Source organism: Lolium rigidum, chromosome 6, assembly GCF_022539505.1.
Source record: "Lolium rigidum isolate FL_2022 chromosome 6, APGP_CSIRO_Lrig_0.1, whole genome shotgun sequence".
Taxonomy (NCBI): domain Eukaryota; kingdom Viridiplantae; phylum Streptophyta; class Magnoliopsida; order Poales; family Poaceae; genus Lolium; species Lolium rigidum.
This window is the reverse complement of record NC_061513.1, coordinates 310,478,493-310,498,789: the sequence shown is the minus strand read 5'-3', so window position 1 is coordinate 310,498,789 and position 20,297 is coordinate 310,478,493. Positions and strand designations below refer to the sequence as shown.

Sequence of the window (20,297 nt, the reverse complement as noted above, 5' to 3'; positions counted from 1 at the left end):
ACAAAACACATTGCAATCATAAAGGGATATAAATAAGCACTTCACTATGCCATTCATAACGGTGAATAAGTATTATGTGAAATATAGCCTAAGAGACCCACACGGTGCACACATCTGTCACCTTTACACACGTGGGACAAGGAGTCTCCGGAGATCACATAAGTAAAACCCACTTGACTAGCACAATGACATCTAGATTACAAGCATCATCATATGAATCTCAATCATGTAGGGCAGCTCATGAGATTATTGTATTGAAGCACATAGGAGAGAGATGAACCACATAGCTACCGAGTACAGCCCCGAGCCTCGATGGAGAACTACTCCCTCCTCATGGGAGACAGACAGCGTTGATGAAGATGGCGGTGGTGTCGATGGAGAAGCCTTCCGGGGCACTTCCCCGTCCCGGCGGCGTGCCGAACAGAGACTCCTGTCCCCCAGATCTTGGCTTCGCGATGGCGGCGGCTCTGGAAGGTTTCTCGTACCGTGGCTTTTTTCGTCCCGAGGTTTTAGGTCTGGGACCTTTATATAGGCGAAGAGGCGGCGTCAGAAGGTCGAAGGGGCGACGACACGCTAGGGTGGCGCGGCCAGGGCCAGGGCCGCGCCACCTGCATGTGTGGGGCCCACAAGGCCCTCCTCTGGCGGTTCTCGGGTGTTCGGATGCTTCCGGGCAAAATAGGAACCCGGGCGTTGATTTCGTCCAATTCCGAGAATATTTCGTTACTAGGATTTCGAAACCAAAAACAGCAGAAAACGAGAACCGGCACTTCGGCATCTTGTTAATAGGTTAGTTCCGGAAAATGCACGAATATGACATAAAGTGTGCATAAAACATGTAGATATCATCAATAATGTGGCATGGAACATAAGAAATTATCGATACGTCGGAGACGTATCAGCATCCCCAAGCTTAGTTTCTGCTCGTCCCGAGCAGGTAAACGATAACAAAGATAATTTCCGGAGTGACATGCCATCATAAACTTGATCATATTGTAAACATATGTAATGAATGCAGCGATCAAAACAATGGTAATGACATGAGTAAACAACTGAATCATAAAGCAAAGACTTTTCATGAATAGTACTTAAAGACAAGCATCAATAAGTCTTGCATAAGAGTTAACTCGTAAAGCAATAATTCAAAGTAAAGGTATTGAAGCAACACAAAGGAAGATTAAGTTTCAGCGGTTGCTTTCAACTTGTAACATGTATATCTCATGGATAATTGTCAATGCAAAGTAATATAACAAGTGCAATATGCAAGTATGTAGGAATCAATGCACAGTTCACACAAGTGTTTGCTTCTTGAGGTGGAGAGAAATAGGTGAACTGACTCAACATTAAAAGTAAAACAAAGGTCCTTCAAAGAGGAAAGCATCGATTGCTATATTTGTGCTAGAGCTTTTATTTTGAAAACATGAAACAATTTTGTCAACGGTAGTAATAAAGCATATGAGTTATGTAAATTATATCTTACAAGTTGCAAGCCTCATGCATAGTATACTAATAGTGCCCGCACCTTGTCCTAATTAGCTTGGACTACCGGATCATCGCAATACACATGTTTTAACCAAGTGTCACAATGGGGTACCTCCATGCCGCCCGTACAAAGGTCTAAGGAGAAAGCTCGCATTTTGGATTTCTCGCTTTTGATTATTCTCAATTTAGACATCCATACCGGGACAACATGGACAACAGATAATGGACTCCTCTTTAATGCATAAGCATGTGGCAACAATTATTATTCTCATATGAGATTGAGGATATATGTCCAAAACTGAAACTTCCACCATGAATCAAGGCTTTAGTTAGCGGCCCAATGTTCTTCTCTAACAATATGTATGCTCCAACCATTAAGGTGGTAGATCTCTCTTACTTCAGACAAGACGAACATGCATAGCAACTCACATGATATTCAACAAAGAATAGTTGATGGCGTCCCCAGAAACATGGTTATCGCACAACAAGCAACTTAATAAGAGATAAAGTGCATAAGTACATATTCAATACCACAATAGTTTTCAAGCTATTTGTCCCATGAGCTATATATTGTAAAGGCGAATGATGGAAATTTTAAAGGTAGCACTCAAGCAATTTACTTTGGAATGGCGGAGAAATACCATGTAGTAGGTAGGTATGGTGGACACAAATGGCATAGTGGTTGGCTCAAGGATTTTGGATGCATGAGAAGTATTCCCTCTCGATACAAGGCTTAGGCTAGCAAGGCTATTTGAAACAAACACAAGGATGAACCGGTGCAGCAAAACTCACATAAAAGACATATTGAAAACATTATAAGACTCTACACCGTCTTCCTTGTTGTTCAAAACTCAATACTAGAAATTATCTAGACTTTAGAGAGACCAAATATGCAAACCAAATTTTAGCAAGCTCTAGGTGTTTCTTCATTAATAGGTGCAAAGTATATGATGCAAGAGCTTAAACATGAGCACAACAATTGCCAAGTATCACATTATCCAAGACATTTTACCAATTACTACATGTAGCATTTTCCGTTTCCAACCATATAAAAATGAACGAAGCAGTTTTAACCTTCGCCATGAACATTAAAAGCTAAGAACACATGTGTTCATATGAACCAGCGGAACGTGTCTCTCTCCCACACAAGCATTTATTCAAACAAAAAACAAAAACAAACAGACGCTCCAAGTAAAGTACATAAGATGTGGCCGAATAAAAATATAGTTTCAAGAGAAGGAACTCGATAATTTGTCGATGAAGAAGGGGATGCCTTGGGCATCCCCAAGCTTAGATGCTTGAGTCTTCTTGAAATATGCAGGGGTGAACCACCGGGGCATCCCCAAGCTTAGACTTTTCACTCTTCTTGATCATAGTATATCATCCTCCTCTCTTGACCCTTGAAAACTTCCTCCACACCAAACTCGAAACAAACTCATTAGAGGGTTAGTGCATAATCAAAAACTCACATGTTCAGAGGTGACACAATCATTCTTAACACTTCCGGACATTGCTCAAATCTACCGGAAGGTAATGGAATAAAGAAATCCACCCAACACAAACGAAAGAAGCAATGCGAAATAAAAGGCAGAATCTGTCAAAACAGAACAGTCCGTAAAGACGAATTTTAAAAGGGCACCAGACTTGCTCAGATGAAAATGCCCAAATTGAATGAAAGTTGCGTACATATCTGAGGATCACTCACGTAAATTGGAATAATTTTCTGAGTTACCTACAGAGAATTAGACCCAGATTCCTGACAGCAAAGAAATCTGTTTCTGCGCAGTAATCCAAATCTAGTATCAACCTTGCTATCAAAGACTTTACTTGGCACAAAAAATGCAATAAAATAAGATAAGGAGAGGTTGCTACAGTAGTAACAACTTCCAAGACTCAAACACAAAATAAAGGTACTGTAGCAAAATAAACACATGGGTTATCTCCCAAGAAGTTCTTTCTTTATAGCCATTAAGATGGGCTCAGCAGTTTTGATGATGCACTCGCAAGAAATAGTATTTGAAGCAAAAGAGAGCATCAAGAGGCAAATTCAAAACACATTTAAGTCTAACATGCTTCCTATGCATAGGAATCTTGTAAATAAACAAATTCATGAAGCATGATGCAACAAGCATAGAAAGATAAAACAAGTGTAGCTTCAAAAATTTCAGCACATAGAGAGGCATTTTAGTAACATGAAAATTTCTACAACCATATTTTCCTCTCTCATAATAACTTTCGAGTAGCATCATGAGCAAACTCAACAATATAACTATCACATAAAGCATTCTTATCATGAGTCTCATGCATAAAATTATTACTCTCCACATAAGCATAATCAATTTTATTAGTTATAGTGGGAGCAAATTCAACAAAGTAGCTATCATTATTATTCTCATCAAGTGTAGGAGGCATAGTGTAATCATAATCAAATTTATCCTCCATAACAGGCGGTACTAAAAGACTACTATCATTATAATCATCATAAATAGGAGGCAAAGTATCATCAAAGTAAATTTTCTCCCCAATGCTTGGGGGACTAAAAATATCATGCTCATCAAAGCCAGCTTCCCCAAGCTTAGAACTTTCTATATCATTATCAACAATGGTGTTCAAAGCGTTCATACTAATATTACTACCAAAGCATGCAAATAAGGTTCCATAGGTTTTTTAATTTTCGCATCAAACCATCCATGTCTTAAATCAGGAAATAGAATAAGAAGCTCATTGCTGTCCATTATGCCTAACTAGTGTAAACAAGAAACAAAAAGATGCAATTGCAGGATCTAAAGGAAATAGCTTCGAGTACTTACAACGGCGAAAATAGCTTAGTAGCCGAGATCCGGAGTGTGAGTACCTTTTACCTTTCCTCCCCGACAACGGCGCCAGAAAATAGCTTGATGTCTACGGGAGTTTCTATTCTTGTAGACAGTGTTGGGCCTCCAAGAGCAGAGGTTTGTAGAACAGCAGCAAGTTTCCCTTAAGTGGATCACCCAAGGTTTATCGAACTCAGGGAGGAAGAGGTCAAAGATATCCCTCTCATGCAACCCCGCAACCACAATGCAAGAAGTCTCTTGTGTCCCCAACACACCTAATAGGTGCACTAGTTCGGCGAAGAGATAGTGAAATACAGGTGGTATAAATAAGTATGAGCAAGTGGCAACGGCACCGGAAAAGTGCTTTGCCCGGGACAAGTAAACAAGCAGTAGTAACGCAGCAGTAGTAACGCAAGTAAAACGAGAAACAAGCAAGCGATAGCGATATTTAGGAACAAGGCCTAGGGATTAGACTTTCACTAGTGGACACTCTCAACTTTGATCACATAACAGAATAGATAAATGCATACTCTACACTCTCTTGTTGGATGATGAACACCACTAATTGCGTAGGATTACACGAACCCTCAATGCCGGAGTTAACAAGCTCCACAATGTTCAATGTTCATATTTAAATAACCTTAGAGTGCATGACAGATCAACACAACTAAACCAAGTACTAACATAGCATGCACACTCGTCACCTTCACACTATGTAGGAGGAATAGATCACATCAATACCATCATAGCAATAGTTAACTTCATAATCTACAAGAGATCATAATCATAGCCTACGCCAAGTACTAACACGGATGCACACACTCGTCACCATTACACCGTGCTGGAGGAATAAACTACTTTAATAACATCACTAGAGTAGCACATGGATAAATTGTGATACAAAACACATTGCAATCATAAAGGGATATAAATAAGCACTTCACTATGCCATTCATAACAGTGAATAAGTATTCTGTGAAATATAGCCTAAGAGACCCACACGGTGTACACACTGTCACCTTTACACACGTGGGACAAGGAGTCTCCGGAGATCACATAAGTAAAACCCACTTGACTAGCACAATGACATCTAGATTACAAGCATCATCATATGAATCTCAATCATGTAGGGCAGCTCATGAGATTATTGTATTGAAGCACATAGGAGAGAGATGAACCACATAGCTACCGGTACAGCCCCGAGCCTCGATGGAGAACTACTCCCTCCTCATGGGAGACGAGCAGCGTTGATGAAGATGGCGGTGGTGTCGATGGAGAAGCCTTCCGGGGGCACTTCCCCGTCCCGGCGGCGTGCCGGAACAGAGACTCATGTCCCCCAGATCTTGGCTTCGCGATGGCGGCGGCTCTGGAAGGTTTCTCGTACCGTGGCTTTTTTCGTCCCGAGGTTTTAGGTCTGGGACCTTTATATAGGCGAAGAGGCGGCGTCAGAAGGTCGAAGGGGCGACGACACGCTAGGGTGGCGCGGCCAGGGCCTGGGCCGTGCCACCTGCATGTGTGGGGCCCACAAGGCCCTCCTCTAGCGGTTCTCGGGTGTTCTGGATGCTTCCGGGCAAAATAGGAACCTGGGCGTTGATTTCGTCCAATTCCGAGAATATTTCGTTACTAGGATTTCTGAAACCAAAACAGCAGAAAACGAGAACTGGCACTTCGGCATCTTGTTAATAGGTTAGTTCCAGAAAATGCACGAATATGACATAAAGTGTGCATAAAACATGTAGATATCATCAATAATGTGGCATGGAACATAAGAAATTATCGATACGTCGGAGACGTATCAATTTCTCTCGCCACACTTGGATCTATTTTATGACTTTTTTTTTTTGGAGCAACCGGCAGGAGCACTGCCTATTCATTAAGAAGAGGGAAATTTGGCCAGTTTATAAGGAAAACTGGCCGAAAACCGTACAACCCAAACACCACACACCGACCCCGAGGCCGCGCACCACACGAGCCGGCAACACTCCCGCCCTAGCAAGAAGTGGCAACACTCAAAACAGAAGCACCCGGAGCCGCCGCTCCGACGTCCACACCGGTCCCGAGACCGCGCACACTAGCGAGAACCGGAAAGGGACAGCCCAAACACAACACGCCGGCCCCGAGGCCGCGCACGCTACTAGCCGACGACACTTCAGCCCAAGCAAGAAGAGACGACGCTCAAAGACCCAAAGCAGTGGAGCCGCCGCTCCGACGTCCACACCGGTCCCGAGACCGCGCACCCACCTAGCCGACGAAGCGAGCTGCCATGCAAAGCATACCAAAACCATGCCCGGCGGAGTACCGGACCTCCAAGGCACCGCCCCCAAGGGGAGACGACGATGGCGCCGTCGATGCCCGCTCTAGCGAAAGCCAAAGCTCAGGTTTTCACCCGGAGAGTCTGAGACTTCACATGACAAGGGAGGTGAAGGAGCTCCTCGACAATGCCTCCAACGAGGGTAGCGACGTCCGAGGACGCCGACATCGCCGGCACCAACCGAAGTGGATGCAGTGCTTTCGCGCGGAGATCACCCAAACCCAAGTCGTTGAAGCCTATCCACGAAGGCGACGAAGAAGACATGCCTGCATTGCAGCCCACCGCCGCCACACGAAGCCGACCCTGAGACGGCGCTTCTCGCAGTCGTGTCCTGCCGCCCGCACGGCCAGGGCAGAGCAGCAAGAACCTCCACGTCCCGGAGCCGCCGCTCCGATCTCCATGCGCAGCAGCAGAGCAAACACCTCAAGTCGACTCGTCGCTCGCCTCGGGGCACCAGTCAGCACCCCGACCACCAGAGAAGCGGCGCCGCCGCGCCGCCATCCAAGCACCATGGCACACCTCCACCATGGCCCACAGGTGGCACAACCGCCGGGACGCCGCAAAACTGGGGGCAGCCACCACGCGACCGCCGCGCCAAGGCACCCGCCAGATCCACGGACCTCCACGCAACCGCTGCGTCGAGGCACCGCCCGGCCGCCAACCACCCACGCGCAGTCCAGACGCCGCAGCCGGCGAGGCGAGGACGCGCACCCGCCCCGGCATCCCCAACTCCGGCAGAGAAGATGCCAGCACCGGGCACCTCCTCCACCTCCACCCTTCACGAGCAGCACCTCCTCCCGTCTGAGCCCGCCAAGCCCAGAAACGGCCCGCCCCGGGCAAACACCGGCGCGCCGCCAGAAGCTTGACGCCGGCCGCACGCAGCAGCACGCCGGCCGCCGCACGCAGCAGCATGGCCGCCGCCGCGCCATCGTGGCCGCCCGCAGCAGCCCCCAAAGACCGCCGAGCAGCCATGGCCTCCAGCAGCGGCTCCCCCGCCGCCAGAAGCTTGACGCGTGCGCGAGGATGCACCGAAAACCGCCTTCCCGGGGCCGCCGCCCCGGCGTCCGCGCCAGATCCGGCCGCGCCGACCCCAGCCAGCCCAGCAGCTCCCGCCGCCGAGGGCCGGAAGCGCCGCCGCCGCGCCTAGCGCCCACCCCCGCGCCGCGACGCGAGACGAGATCCCCGCCGCCGCCCACAGCCGCACGAGCTTTGCCCGTCGGAGCGCTCCGGCGGCGGCGGAGGGGGCGGCCGAGCCCGGCGGCTAGGGTTTCGCCACCCGAGTCGCCCGAGCGGGACGACGCGGGGGCCGGGCACCCTTATTTTATGACTTCTCGCAGTGAGGTTCTCTCGATATATAAGCGTTTTGCTGCCATGGTCCATACTCAGTTTTCCACGCCTATACGTGTCTTTCGGGCAGATTCTACTGGTGAGTATATCTCTCAGCTGTTGCGTGGTTTTCTTGCTGAGCAGGGTACTCTTGCCCAGTTCTCCTGCCCTGGCGCCCATGCCCAAAATGGCGTGGCTGAGCGCAACCATCGCCACCTGCTTGAGACGGCTCGTGCGATGATGATCGCTGCCTCTCTTCCTCCTCACTTCTGGGCTGAGGCTGTGTCTATTTCCACCTATCTCATCAACCTTCAGCCCTCCACAGCCTTGCAGGGTGGTATTCCTCTTGAGCATCTTACGGGTCACACTCCTGATTACTCGACCCTTCGTCTCTTTGGTTGTGTTTGCTATGTTCTTCTTGCTCCAAGCGAACGCACCAAGCTGACTGCTCAATCTGTTGAGTGTGTCTTCCTTGGCTACAACCCTGAGCACAAGGGATATAAGTGTTTGGATCCTATTGCTGGATGTGCATATCTCGGGATGTCACTTTTGATGAGTCCCGTCCTTTCTACCCGCGTCCCTCCTCCTCTTCCTTCTCGGTGGATGATATTTCTTTTCTCATGTTCCCCGACTCACCTCCTCTTACGCCTCAGGTCCCTGCTCCGCCGAGTCTCTCAGCACCTTCTCCTCCTTCGCCCACCAGACCCCCCTCTCCTCCCTCACCACCTTCCCCACCCTCCGCACCTTCCTCTCCCATGTCACCTTCCTCGCCTACGGTGGTCCATCCATACCCTTTTCACTACTCCAATCGTCCACGTGAGGATGATGCTGCTCCTCCTGACATGCCCTCCACCTCTGGTTTGATGCCCTCTCCGTCCGAGCTGACTCATCATCTTCGTGCTCGTCCTCGCCCTCCTCCTGATCGGTATTCTCCCACTCACTACGGTCTTTCTGCTGTCCTTGAGCCGACCTCTTATCGGGATGCTCTTGCTCATCCCGAATGACAGCTAGCGATGGCTGAGGAGATTGCTGCTCTCGAGCGTACTGGCACCTGGGATGTTGTCACTCCTCCTTCCTCTGTTCGTCCCATCACCTGCAAGTGGGTCTACAAGATTAAGACTCACTCCGATGGTTCTCTTGAGCGTTATAAGGCTCGTCTTGTCGCTCGTGGCTTTCAGCAGGAGCATGGCCGTGACTATGATGAGACCTTTACTCCAGTGGCTCACATGACCACTGTTCGTACTCTTCTTGCCGTTGCTTCTGTTCGTCACTGGTCTATCTCTCAGCTTGATGTGCATAATGCTTTTCTTAATGGTGAGTTACGTGAGGAGGTATACATGCAGCCACCTCCTGGCTACTCTATTCCCGATGGCATGGTATGTTGTCTCCGGCGCTCTCTCTATGGCCTTAAGCAAGCCCCTCGCACCTGGTTTCAGCTTTTCGCCTCTGTGGTGACTTCTGTTGGTTTTGTCCCTAGTGCACATGACCTTGCGCTCTTTGTCCACACATCTTCTCGTGGTTTTACTCTCATTCTTCTTTATGTCGATGGCATGATCATCACAGGTGACGTCCCTGAGTACATTGCCTTTGTCAAGGCCCGTCTTCGTGATCAGTTTCTCATGACTGATCTTGGTCCTCTCCGCTACTTTCTTGGGCTTGAGGTTTCCTCTACCTCCGATGGTTTTTATATCTCCCAGGAGAAGTATATTCAGGACCTTCTCACTCGTGCCGCTCTTGGTGATGAGCGCACTGTCGAGACTCCTATGGAGCTCAATGTTCGCCTCTGTGCCACTGATGGTGATCCTCTTCCGGACCTGACCCGCTATCGTCACCTGGTTGAGAGCCTTGTCTACCTTGCTGTCACTCGTCCTGACATCTCCTACCCGGTCCACATTCTGAGTTAGTTCATGTCTGCTCCCACTAGTGTCCACTATAGTCATCTCCTTCGTGTCCTCCGGTATCTTCATGGAACTATCTCCCGTCATCTCTTCTTTCCTCGCTCCAGCTCCTTACAGCTCCAGACCTACTCAGAGACTACTTGGGCTAGCGATCCAGATGATCTCAAGTCTCTTTCTGCCTATTGTGTCTTTCTTGATGGCTCTCTCATTGCTTGGAAGACCAAGAAGCATGTTGCTGTCTCTCGTTCGAGTGTCGAGGCTGAGTTGCGAGCGATGTCTCTTTTGACGGCTGAGGTGACTTGGTTACGCTGGTTACTTGCGGACTTTGGTGTTTCTGCTGACGCCCCGACTCCTCTCTTATCGAACAGTACTGGTGCCATCAGCATTGCGCGTGATCCGGTGAAGCACGATCTCACCAAACACATCGGTGTTGATGCCTTCTATGTGCGTCATGCTGTGCAAGAGCAGGTTATGGCTCTTCATTATGCGCCTTCCGAGCTACAGCTTGCTGACTTCTTCACGAAGGCCCAGACCAGAGCACAGCATGGGTTCTTTCTCTCCAAACTCAGTGTTGTTGATCCACCATGAGTTTGAGAGGGGTTTTAGTAATGTATAGATCCCTTACTGTATATTCTCTCTGTATGAGGGGCTTCCCTGCATATTGTATCTCATGTACATGTACTGGCCTTTGGCCCACAGTGAATACTAGTTGCTCATTCACAACAATGTAAATACTTCAGTAATTTAAGATGGAGAATATAACCTTACGATGTAAGATCTTCATTAAAAAAAATAATTTGGCAGCGCTTGGATATTTCACTGATTAGAAACTTTGGTAGCACATATGTCAGTTATACCTTAGGTCCGGTGTTAATTTCATACAATATTTTCCATGTTTCATGCATGTTTGACAAAAGAATTACCGATTTTGCTTGGAAGGTATAGATCTGAAGACAAATTTTAAGGCCGTGAAGATTGTCTGATAAGACTATCACCAAGACTAATCAAGCAACTGGACATATTGTTGTACCTAATGGAAGAAAGTTGATCAGATATGTATCATTCCGCATCGATAACATAATCATATTTCAGTTCACGTCTAACATGTTTATTACATTTTTTATAAGAAAATTATTGTGTGCTAGCAACCGATGAATGGCTTTAGGGTTAATGGATGTGACACTATATATGCACTTGGTCATTGTGCAACTATATTTTAAAGAAACGTGATAGCATGAGCTTAATCAATTTCAGGTAACATGTTGAATCCCTAACCGTAACTCCGTGTGTTATGCTATCATTTTGCTACCAGAATTTTGCATCTTGTCATCTCCTTTATGAATTCGATGTAACACTTGCATGTAGCATACTCAAAAAACACCAACGTGTACCTTATACGTTTTCATGATGTGTCTAGCTTGTTCTAAAGAATGTGTTGTCTACCTTGTTCTAAAATAAATCTGGCGTGCTTAACTTTCAAGTACTACCTGTAGAATTTTATTTGTCGCTTTATAAAATCCATGAAGTTACATACTTTATGATTTGCACAATTCACTCATACCACCAGAATTTTATACTCCCTCCATCCCAAGATAACTTGCTCAAATTTGTCTAGATACGGCATGTTTTTAGTGTGTAGATACATCCATATCTTAAAAATGTTGAGCAATTTATTTTGGGACAGATGGAGTATCTATAATGTTAAGCTAGCTTATGTAGGTCACCGACGGTCATGGTGAACTATTGACATAACTATTCACCACAGCTGGTGCTTTTCACATCAAGTTTAACTTGATTAATAAATGACTATCAGTATATATTATTACTGAGCTAGGATGAATATTTTGCATGTGAAGATGTTAAATTCTTCAGTTTAGTAAAATTTCTATATGGCAGGAAAGTTTGTGTGTTGTTTTTCCTCTTACATATTTCATTGTCAAATGAAGTATGAGTTGCCTTATTTTGCCCATCCATGTATCATGATGTATTAACTAGCATAAGAAACATGGCAGGTATGATGGAAATAGAAAGAAAGAACGTGACCACATGATGGAGTTAGAGGCCACTACAGTTCGGAGCAGTTGTGATATGGACGTAGGAAGATAAGTGGGATGGTTTATGTCCCACAGTGTTGGAAATGTGCACCGATGGATGTGAATTTCTATGTAAGTGTATGTTTGTAAGTGAATGTATTTGTGTTGACAACATGTTCCTATTTAGTTTTAACAATCTTCCTCAGGAGAATATTCCATGAACCAATGCAAGCTTTGTTTTGTGAAACAGGTATACATACTTTTAGTAAATGTTTAAAGAGGATTAGGGTATTGTCTACTATAACCGGCTATTCTGCCATGTCTTAATAGAATGTGAATGTTCATAAGTGTTCTTCTCTTCCTTTGCATTCATCCAAGGAGGCTCCTAGATGATATTTATCATGTGATAGTCATAAGTTGCATGTACTAACATATACATTGCAAATTACAATTAATATATTTATGTCTAAGTTTGTTATTTCATGGCGAAGCACAGGCATTCAACTAGTGTTAGACAAAAGTTTGGAGTGCAGTAGAGTTTTGTTTAACTCTGATAATCAAGACTTTGCGATGATCATGAAGGAAGGCGGGAACTCAAGTGGAGTTGCGGCCGACATATTTGATGATTGCTAGCATATGGCTAAGGAGCTAGCACAGATCAATGTCTATTGATCTATGTACCGATACTTAAATGCTCGGGGGTTCATGGAGATGGAATCATGAAACCATGCATCATGTAGATAATTTTCGTCAACTAATAACATGATGACCCATACCAAGTACTTCCAAAATAATATTAATGACAATATACCTAGATAAAATCCCTCAACTTCCTCTGATCAGTTTCTTCTTTAATACCATAGGATCGTCATGCAAATTCTTAGTACAACTACCTCATATATAAGTCTAGCTAGTAGGACGAAAGGGCATTATCTCTCCATGAGGTCATGAGGTAAAGATCGATCTAGCCATCATTGGATGACCCAACGATGGTTAAATCTGCCTTCACAATGCAGTTCGATTCTACAAGATATCCTTCAGACGGATCCTTGAATTTCTTGAGTGGAATGAAGTTGGGCCAACCCCAGGACCCTTGGAACACCACAAGACCTGTGATGGCAACGTATATAAGTAAGATCAACTGTCAACAGGTGGGTTTCAAACAATACTTTCTTTGAATTATACACAGTACTATAGTTGCTAAGTAGAGATGAACCTGTAGTTAGGTTGACGTGTTTCCCATTCTTTTGGTCCTGTATGGATAGAGTCATCTTAGCGACGTTCTTAGATTCGTGAGGCACATCGTTTGAGGCATCCAGGCATAAGTGCAGGGAGAGGCAATCAGTGCTGCACCTGTCACCTCGTGGATACATACAGATATACCTGTTGAAAAAGATGTGAAGTGACGGTTCAAATATTTTTGAATACGTGGAAAAATGTTTTTCAATAATTAGGTAAGCTGCTGAAATTGAAATTGGCTGCTCCTTATCTCTAGATAAAGAATTGTTTAGTTCCATGCTTAGAAATAAGGCAACGGAGATATATAAGATAAAATATCTCCTAAGTAATAACAGGTGTGTATTATTTATATTAATAATTTATGAAAATGAATACCATTTATGTCCGCCGACTTCAAACGTGGGAGAACGGAAAAAATTCTTCAATTCCAATTCATGAAAGTTGTTCACGGTCCAAGTGTATGTCCCTTCCACAAATCCTTTCTTCTGGACAAAGAAGTTCTGGACTGTCGTAGCCTTGTGCTGTACCACAACTTCTTTCTTTTCAGGAGAAGAGACATCAATTTTTAATATCTCCACACCAAAGACACAGCTATCATCAACTAGAAAAGACGACGATTTCAGTAGCTCCTGAAGAGGAATCAAGCATTCCTTCTTCGAGTAGTTATTCTTGAAATCAAAGTTGTAGTCAGCTGCATTTAGGTAAAGGTTAGATGATTATAGAAAAAAGAACTTGTACTACCTCTGTCTATAAATAGACGTCTGAGATTTATCTAAATCTGGATGTATCTAGACGCTATTTAGTGTCTAGATACATCTAGATTTAGGCAAACCTTAGACATCTATTTATAGACGGAGGGAGTATGTAAGATGCAAATATCGAAAGTGATATATAACAAACCTTTTAAGCAGAGATCAAAGTAGTGAATTCCATCAATGTAAAGATTATCAAATTACAAGAGAACATTTATATGTAGTTTGTAATGTTTGTTCGAACCAGAAGAGTATCAACTGTGACAAACACTGGAAAAGATCCACGGAAAAACTTGAATTGCCAATGTGAAAACTATTGGTCGTATCACAGAACTTATTATAGACTTGTAACGATGGAATTTCTATCAAAAATTATAACAAAAAGAAGACTATGACCACCCAGCTGTAATGAGATGAATGTGCTTGAATAAATAACTTCATATATAAGACTACCTTTGCATCCACAATACATTCCATTTGAATGGTTGTATATCGAAACTTCAAACACTGCATGCACTGTGTGACCTTGCTCCAACTTATATGGCCATAGCATAAGAGCAAGAGCAACATACGGAGTTTCATCATTTTTTTTTTTATGCATTGGACTCACTTGCAGGTACCTGGTAAATGAATTGATGAGCAGAAAATAACGTCAGTCTCGAATTCATAACTGAACTAAGAATAAAACCTAATTTTCTCACTCAATGCCTCATATCTACCTTCAGTGTATGAATGTTTGTGTATGAGACTGTGATTGGTTATTTGATTTCACTGAAACATGATTTCGTTCTAATCAACATCACATATGAGACTACTATGGATATGGATAAATGCTTATTACTTTATTTAAGTTCTACACAAACTATATAAGTTATTTATACAATATAATAAGCTAATTTTGTAAAGTTCTTCTTTAAACGGAAACCTCGAGTAGAGGCTGGCTTTAAACTAATGAAGACAACACAGCAACAGCAAGGTTCAGGTTTAGAGTTGCAATTGTGATGCGTACCACTTATAACCTGAGAGGTCAAAAGGAGCAGATTTCGCTGATGTAGCTTTCGTCTCAAGCAGCGCCGAGAAGTCATGAATCTTCCATTTAAAATCTGGAACATAGGTCTTCCCTAGCCGTGGAGGAGCTGAAATTTGGTCAAGTGCATAACTCGTAAGTACATAACAGAGAAGAAAAGGGGGAATGTGCTATGTGGGAATTATGTGCACGTTGTGGTTCCAGATAAACTGTTTACAATATCTACCAGGGTCAAGGGGGGGGGGGGGGGAATGTAATGCTGCAGAGTAGTTCTCTATGTTCTGATTATATGAATGAAAATACTGAATATACTACAGTTATTTGTGAGAAGTGACCATTAATCTATTACAGTAGTTAGTCATGTCACCAATCAGGAGTACATGAATACAAAAGGCACACTCTTTACTCAGATATGAATAGCCTCTACTATCTATTCTAATCAATAAGCACTGAGACCAAGAAACAAAGGGGAGTGCTATATTCAACACGTGCATAGGTAGCTAGTCAGCCACGCTAATTAATAAACACGATGGTGATAAGTGCTTCTTCAATCTCATATTTGTCATCAGAGATTGCTTCAGTTCAGAGATACAATCTCATACTTATAACCTGAGTTTGCTTGAGAAGGAATTGTTCAAAATTACATCTGACTATTGTTTATATGAGATGTAGTGATGTACTTCAGGATTGGCAAACATACCTCTACTTCCAGAATTTCCCATAGCTCTCCACCTTCCTCTTCTCTCCTATGTCGTCTGCAAGTAATATTACTAAGGCATAGTGGAGAGATGTGTATTGATCAAAGAGGTCAAGAACTAAGGGCAGAATCCTCAAACAGATAGGTTAAAACAAATTGGCTTACGAAGAACGCAAATAACTCTTACAGAAGTTGAAAGCCTCTAGGGAGCGGAAGAGGAGAGACCTGGATTTCGGCGCAGATCGGGCGGCGGTTACAATGGCTTCCTGGGACGGGGCTCTGGAGCTGCGAGGGTTTTCTTTATATACGGATGTTGATATATCCTAACAAACTCCTGGATCGGGGCGACTGGTTTCCTTCGCCTTTGTGCGATCAGTCCAGCCTTAATGGACTCTCCCTACTGGATATCTATTCTATAATTAAGTATAAATAGGACCAATCTAATAACACAATCCGACCTTAGCTCAGTTGGTAGAGCGGAGGACTGTAGTGTGTGCAGATTAAATCCTTAGGTCGCTGGTTCGAATCCGGCAGGTCGGAGCACTTTTTCTATATTTTTGCTTCCTTTTTGGGCAATTTCCGCTTCGAATTTCTTATTGGTCCTGGCATCGACTGACAGGGAAAAACAGTTCTTACTGCCGCCATTTTGCACCTCTGGCTAGCTCAAAATACACGTAATGGTGAAAGCAATGAAGAATTCTCACAGTGTAGCCGAGCAAAGCATCTTTTTAAACCTGATCCCTCTTCTAGTCGTGAGACCACCTTTTCATCCTTTTGTTGGTCTCCGCCGCCTGAAGGTATGGGAATTGGCACAATGATCACGACGCCTGAACTTACTAAACCCTGGCGGTGCACCACGCTGTTTCCCTTTAGACCGAAGAGGCTTCGACAGGAATACAGGATCATTGTGTCATCTGATTGCCTCTCTCTTGTTCATCGGCTTCATGCTACTAGGGTGGACATGAGTCATATCAGGGTGGACAGGTGGTGGTGCAGGATATCAAACTTCTTACCTCTGGTGGTAAGAAGTGCCATAATTCTTTAAAAAAAAAAGATACGACAGGATTGACAATCCACAGATTATGCGAACTTTTGCATTTCAGTGTGATTCAACCAAGCCCATGCCAATGCCACAAACCCCAACCATATTTTTCATCTAGGTAAAGATTTAATCACTGGTCCTTCAGATCTGTCCAACAAGCAAGCAACAAAAGGGAAAAAACCACAAGACATGCGCTTGTGTTCGCCGCCGAACTACGACAATAAAAATAAAAAGCACACAAGTTTGGTCTATGGCTGGTTCGGATCTTGGCATGCTTTCTACCATCCCATAAGGCAGGCTTCTACCCATCGGGGCCACCAGTTTACTCCTGCGACTCCAGAGCCTTCAAGACTTCCATTCCCATTCGCTTACATCCAACCAATGTCTGCAATGAGAATGTTACCACGTAAATTTCAAAAGAAGAGGAAACCAGATATAACTAAAGTAGTGGTGTTTGCTAATGAGTACTCCATAGTGAGAGCTCATGGGTCAGATGTTTGACATGGCATGAACCAGAGGATCAAAGACTTGGTGTCCTTTCTGTCAATCAACCAATCCAAGTGCATGATATTTAAGCAGACAAGTCCATACTTACAATGTAAGTAGGGTTTAATTATTTGTTTGGCAGAAACATACAAAGTCGCAAGTATACACTGAACTTTCCCATAAACATAAATCTAGCAATTATTAAATGTGGACATGATATCCATTGACAATGTTACAAAATCTCTAATCTTACCGTTCCATGAGAGTATATGTCCCCAGTTCGGAACCCATTGTCCAATGTCTGTTCGACAGCGGTTTCAATCCTCTTTGCAGCATTTTCGGCACCAAGGCCATATTTCAACAGCATCGCTCCACTAAGAATTGTAGCTATTGGGTTTGCCTTGTCCTGCACTTAATAAATAGTTGGAGGAAGCAATTTTTCAAAACAGAGTTGCACAAAAATATATGTACTAAGGATTGTTCTAGTTTCTACACACAAAAATGCTCTGAAATTAGAAGCTATAATAACCTGCCCAGCAATGTCAGGAGCAGAGCCATGAATAGGTTCAAATAGACCTGGTCCCTGCAAAGGAAAAGAAGATTCTTAAGCACTTTCTTCCAGTATTTTCAGCAGAGCTTTGCTAGAAACTTAAAACGGAGTTGAGAGAACATTGAAGGGCCTCACCGATTCACCAACACTAGCAGACGAGAGCATTCCAATGCTTCCTGTGATCATTGATGCTTCGTCCGATAATATGTCACCAAATATATTGTTTGTCACAATTGTGTCAAACTGTGATGATACAGAAGATTCAGAAGGTCGGCACATTCTCATACTACTCAACTCACGTGAAATAAATTACATACAAAGAAACACACCTGCTTAGGATTCCTAACAAGCTGCATTGCAGCATTATCAACGTACATGTGTGAGAGCTCAACATCAGGGAATTCGGAAGCTATTGCAGTTACCCGCTTCCTCCAAAGCATAGATGCCTACAATAATATTAGAGTAAAATGATATCATCGGCTATGAGTTGAATGAAGAAATCAGAACTACTCTGAAGACTACAGCAGCACCAGCAGAGAGATAGGTCATAGTCGATGGATCAGTTCAAAATAGTTACAAAAACATTAAAATCATGGTGTCTCAAATATAACTCCATGGATCAGTTCCAATTTCTTACAATTCGAACAAATCAAGAACATATTTGGGATTCATATAATCAAGTACCTCGAGCACATTCGCTTTGTCCACGGAACATAGTTTCCCTCCTCTCTTGCGGGCAACCTCAAATGCAACCCGTGCAATACGATCAATCTGGGGATAGTCATTCAACCTATTGTTAGTTCTTAATATACTACTCAGTAAAAATGGTATCAAACAAATCGTCTTAATTGATTAAACAAATTCTTCCTGGAAATACTGTCTGACAACATAGAGGAAAGTAACAGCGAAATAAAAACAGTCAGCAGCTCTAATCATGCTTATTCCTTTGGGGACAGCAAGAACTATCACACAATGAAAAAATAGTTTATCAAGGGATGGTTGAAATATTTGATGAACACTGCAGTCACCTCAGAAACTGAATATATTTCAGTGTTAAAGCCAGTTTCCTCTCCGTTATCATTGGTACCAAAACCTCTAGGTCTGCCAAAGTAGATTCCTGCAACACAAAATAACAGAATAACAGTAGAAATTTCAAGTTTTATCACAATGCACCTAGCAATACATAAATCAGCAAGGAAAAAGGAACAACCATCCATGGTTCATCGTAATTTCGTCAACAATACCTCCAGTAAGCTCTCTAACAACCATGATGTCAACTCCTTCAGCTATATCTTTCTTCAAAGGAGATGCATCTACTAACTAAAAAAGTGTTAGTATATAACCAGCAAAAATTAAAACAAACAAGTCCATCCATCCCAAATCTTGCAGTTATGACTTCATTTGCTCGTATTTTGTCATTTAAACTATGAACTCCTAGTAAAGATTACCAGAAACAGGAGACGCTTTGATGCCTGGCCTTGGTTGAAACTAAGTGCTATAGATCATATTAGCCAATTATAGTTATCTAAATTACAAAAGGCAGTGTTGTCGGGTAAAGCATGGCGCGTAAGTGAAAAGCATTGAAACTCAAAGGAGATATCCATATACCTGCGGAAACACCGTGACTGGCCGCAGATTGGCGAACACACCAAGCCCCGCACGGATATCGAGCAGCCCGGTCTCGGGCTTGAGATGCTTCTCATTGGTATCCCATTTATACCTGCAAAATGCAGCATGACATCCAATTACTGAAAAACACAAATGAGCCATCACCGATTCTGAGCCCAACCAAGATTCAATCCCATTTATTAACAGATCGTTTCACTCACCCTCCTATCGCGCCGAGAAGTATGCCGTCCGAGGCTCGCGCCGCCGCGAGCGTTTCGTCGGGGAGCGGCACCCCGACCGCGTCCAGAGCCGCGCCGCCCATCAGCATCTCCTGGAAGCGGAGCTCGACGCCTGGGGCGCGAGAGAAAAACAATGGGTCATCATCATCCTGCTACTAATCGGAGCTCAGAGCGCTGGACGGCGCAGGGTTCAGCTTAGCTCGCTTGCCTTCTTTGGCACCGGCGACGAAGAGGACGTTCTTAGCGACGTCGACAACCTCCGGGCCAATGCCGTCGCCCGGGAGCAGAGTGATGCTGTAGCTGCTCCGGGCCGAGGCCGAGCACCGGAAAGTCACCATCGGACGCCGCGCCGCCGGGCCGGCGCTCCGCCGGCGGGAGTGGCATAGGGTTTGGGGTGGTGTCGCTTGGAGCTGAGCCATCGTGCTTGCCAGGTGGCCGCGTCGTCTCTTGGGCCTAGCCTGAATTTAATCCGTCGGTGGAACTCGGCCCAAGTAAGTTAGTAGCTTCAGTGTAACAGTCCAAGTTCCAAGTTTTTTTGGTGGAGTGAAGTCCACTTTAATTTTTAAACCTTCTTAAACCGATGAAAGTTAGCTAAATCAAACCTGGTGTTGGTTGTTGATTGACTACTTTAGTGGTTAAGCATGTACACGCGGTCTTGGCATCGCGGCTCAAACTGAAATTATGAAAAACATTCGTTGGTAGCCGTTTTCATAAAAGGATAAGATTGTGTCTCGGAAGAAGAAAGCGTTTGAAGACGTGAAATATTTGTAGAGTTTATTTTATAATTGTTGGAGACA

At 44.2% G+C, this 20,297-nt stretch overlaps 1 protein-coding gene and 1 non-coding gene across 2 annotated transcripts; one reads left to right on the top strand and one right to left on the bottom strand.

Moving 5' to 3' along the window:
* The first annotated feature begins 16,028 nt into the window (after positions 1-16,028).
* TRNAY-GUA lies at positions 16,029-16,115 on the top strand. Its single transcript is given in 2 exon segments — positions 16,029-16,065; positions 16,080-16,115. It is a non-coding gene; the product is annotated as a tRNA-Tyr (tRNA).
* Positions 16,116-16,640: 525 nt separating this feature from the next.
* Positions 16,641-19,604, bottom strand: LOC124665547 (3-isopropylmalate dehydrogenase 2, chloroplastic-like). The gene is made up of 10 exons (XM_047202946.1): positions 19,483-19,604; positions 19,262-19,373; positions 18,898-18,973; positions 18,682-18,770; positions 18,338-18,424; positions 17,983-18,099; positions 17,789-17,896; positions 17,633-17,686; positions 17,357-17,509; positions 16,641-17,002 (listed from the first exon to the last, which is right to left on the bottom strand). The coding sequence occupies exons 1-10, from the start codon at positions 19,587-19,589 to the stop codon at positions 16,940-16,942; spliced, it is 966 nt and encodes a 321-aa protein (XP_047058902.1). The 5' UTR covers positions 19,590-19,604; the 3' UTR covers positions 16,641-16,939.
* Positions 19,605-20,297: the final 693 nt, after the last annotated feature.

Bases quoted from the DNA above. Each gene is read 5' to 3' on its own strand.
- LOC124665547 (XM_047202946.1), bottom strand. From the start codon at position 19,589: ATGCTGATGGGCGGCGCGGCTCTGGACGCGGTCGGGGTGCCGCTCCCC. The intron at 19,374-19,482 runs GTGAGTGAAACG...TGCATTTTGCAG, and splicing joins CTTCTCGGCGCGATAGGAGG to GTATAAATGGGATACCAATG. The intron at 17,510-17,632 runs GTTATTATAGCT...TATTAAGTGCAG, and splicing joins CTCCTGACATTGCTGGGCAG to GACAAGGCAAACCCAATAGC.